General features: G+C 55.8%; 1 protein-coding gene across 1 annotated transcript; it reads right to left on the reverse strand.

Moving 5' to 3' along the window:
- Positions 1-1,377: 1,377 nt before the first annotated feature.
- LOC308228568 (olfactory receptor 14A16-like) lies at positions 1,378-2,355 on the reverse strand (the record flags this gene model as incomplete). Its single annotated transcript, XM_080631945.1, has 1 exon — positions 1,378-2,355. One exon carries the CDS (start codon positions 2,353-2,355, stop codon positions 1,378-1,380), a length of 978 nt encoding a protein of 325 aa, XP_080488071.1.
- Positions 2,356-2,639: the final 284 nt, after the last annotated feature.

Below are 2,639 nucleotides of genomic sequence, written 5' to 3' on the forward strand. Positions count from 1 at the left end.
ATTCACCATTGATGGAGTGCCAGGTGTGAGGTTCCTGCAGAGGCAGAGCTGCCCCTGGGCAGAGCCCTGCTGCCGGGAGGGGTGTGCAGGGCAGAGCTGAGCACACAGCCCATGGGATGGGCTCTGGGAGCACTGAGAGGGAGCAGAGCTGGGCCCAGAGCAGCAGCTCCTGGCAGGGACAGCTCCAGGCAGCAGAGACATGGGCAGGGAGTGGGGGGAAAGTGCAGCCCAGGCCTGGGGAGGGTGCGTTCAGGCAGCTCTCTTGGTGTCTGGCACTGGAGGTGGCTGCTGGCCATGCTCTGCTGGGCACAGTCCTTTGCTTCTCCCCATGAGAGCTCCCTGATCTGCCCTTTGAAACCGTGCTGCCCTGCTCTCAGCACAGGACAGGTGTTTGTGGGGGTTCTTCAGATCAATTTGTGTGTGAAGGCATCTTACAGGCACTGCAAGTGAAAGCAGAGGGCAAATGGGAAAGGACTGATGGACACTGCAGCTCACCTGGCTCTGCACTAAGTTATAAAGAGCTGAGAACTTCTCCCTGTTTCAATACTCTTCTGGTTTTCAGTCATACAGAGAATGTTTTATAACCAAAAAAACAACTCAGCAGTGTTATGCTAGTAAATAAATAACTCAGTTAAAGCAGTTGACGTCCAGCCCCCCCAGCCTCTCCCCACAGGCACCATGTTCCAGTCCCTGCCTGTCCTGAGGGCCTGTTGCTAAACCGAATCCTGCTTGCAAAGTGCGTTCCTGAATTGGGGATCTGAAACCTGGATGGAGTATTCCAGAGCATCCCTTCCCTTGTTCTCCTGCCGTGCTCCTGGTCATACAGCCCGCCATGCTGCTGTCCTCCCTTGCTGCCAGGGCACACGCTGCCTCCTGTCCAGCTCCTGCCCACCCAGCCCTTTCCCATGGGCTGCTCCCAGCCAGGCAGCCCCAGCCTGGGCCATTGCAGGGGAGTCCCCTGCAGGGACCCCTGTGTCCCCTGCTCTCCTGCCCAGGACACCCTGAGAGCTCTGCAGCCCCCCCATGCCATCCCATCTTACCACACCAGCACAACAGCCCCCGGCCCTTGGGCTCCTCAAGAGCTCTTCCTGCTCCAGGCACAGAGCAGCCATCCCAGAGCTGGAGCAGCCAGAAAGCTGATTTCATTCCCCTTCATTCCTGGCATGTGAGGACATAGCACAGAGCAGAAGGTGCTGCAGGATCATTTATTTAACTCAAATACTGTGAGATCCCCCTCTGCCACAAAGTCTGTGGGTCACACAAGACGACTGGCTACTTAACCAGGAGGAGATGAAAACTGACATTTCTATGAAGGAAACATCATCACAAATTGAAACAGGAAAACAAATTTAAAGCAGCAAAGACAGATGTGGCCTGTCATGACCTACAATGGAAGGCTTTGGCAAAGGACAGCAGGCAGTGTATGGCTGCTGAAACACATCCAGTCACCAGCTTCCTCACAGCATCCTTTTGCTCCTGGTTCCGCAGGCTGTAGATGAGGGGGTTCACTGCTGGAGGCACCACTGAGTACAGCACTGACACCACCAGATCTAGGGATGGGGAGGAGATGAAGGGAGGCTTCAAATAGGTAAAGGTACCAGTGCTGACAAGCAGGGAGAGCACGGCCAGGTGAGGGAGGCACGTGGAAAAGGCTTTGTGGCGTCCCTGCTCAGAGGGGATCCTCAGCACAGCCCTGAAGATCTGCACATAGGACCCCACAATGAACACAAAACAGGCAAGTACCAAACAGAAACTTAGCACAAGAAGCCCAACTCCCCTGAGGTAGGAATGTGAGCAGGAGAGCTTGAGGATCTGGGGGATTTCACAGAAGAACTGCTCCACAGCATTGCCTCGGCAGGGGGGCAGTGAAAATGTATTGGCTGTGTGCAGCAGAGCATTGAGAAACCCAGCGCCCCAGGCAGCTGCTGCCATGTGGACACAAGCTCTGCTGCCCAGGAGGCTCCCGTAGTGCAGGGGCTTGCAGATGGCCACGTAGCGGTCGTAGGACATGAGAGTGAGGAGAAAATACTCTGCCGAAATGAAAAAGAGAAAGAAAAAGATCTGTGCAGCACAACCTGTGTAGGAGATGGCCCTGGTGTCCCAGAGGGAACTGGCCATGGATTTGGGGACAGTGGTGGAGATGCAGCCCAGGTCCAGCAGGGAGAGGTTGAGGAGGAAGAAGTACATGGGGGTGTGGAGGTGCTGGTCGCAGGCTGTGCTGGTGATGATGAGGCCGTTGCCCAGGAGCGCAGCCAGGAAGATGCCCAGGAAGAGCCAGAAGTGCCAGAGCTGCAGTTCCTGTGTGTCTGCGAATGGCAGGAGGAGGAAGTGGGTGATGGAGCTGCCATTGGACATCTGCTGCCTCTGGGCATGGGGCACTGTCACAGGAGGAAAAGGCAGTGAGAGGTTACGGGAGACTTCTCAGGATAAAACCAGTTCATTTCCCATCAGATTTCCACCATCCCCGCAAATGCATTTTCCCTTTCCTGGTGCTGGTGGCTGAGTGTGCTGGCAGAAGCACTGTGGCTCCAAGGACTGTGTAGTGCATAGTCTGGAGACTTGCAGGGTCCATCATTCTTGTTCCCAGCTCTCCTGCTCAAGACAGCTGCGTGAATGCACCCTCCCCAGGCCTGGGCTGC

This window comes from Psittacula echo (assembly GCF_963264785.1).
Source record: "Psittacula echo genome assembly, chromosome: 19".
NCBI lineage: Eukaryota > Metazoa > Chordata > Aves > Psittaciformes > Psittacidae > Psittacula > Psittacula echo.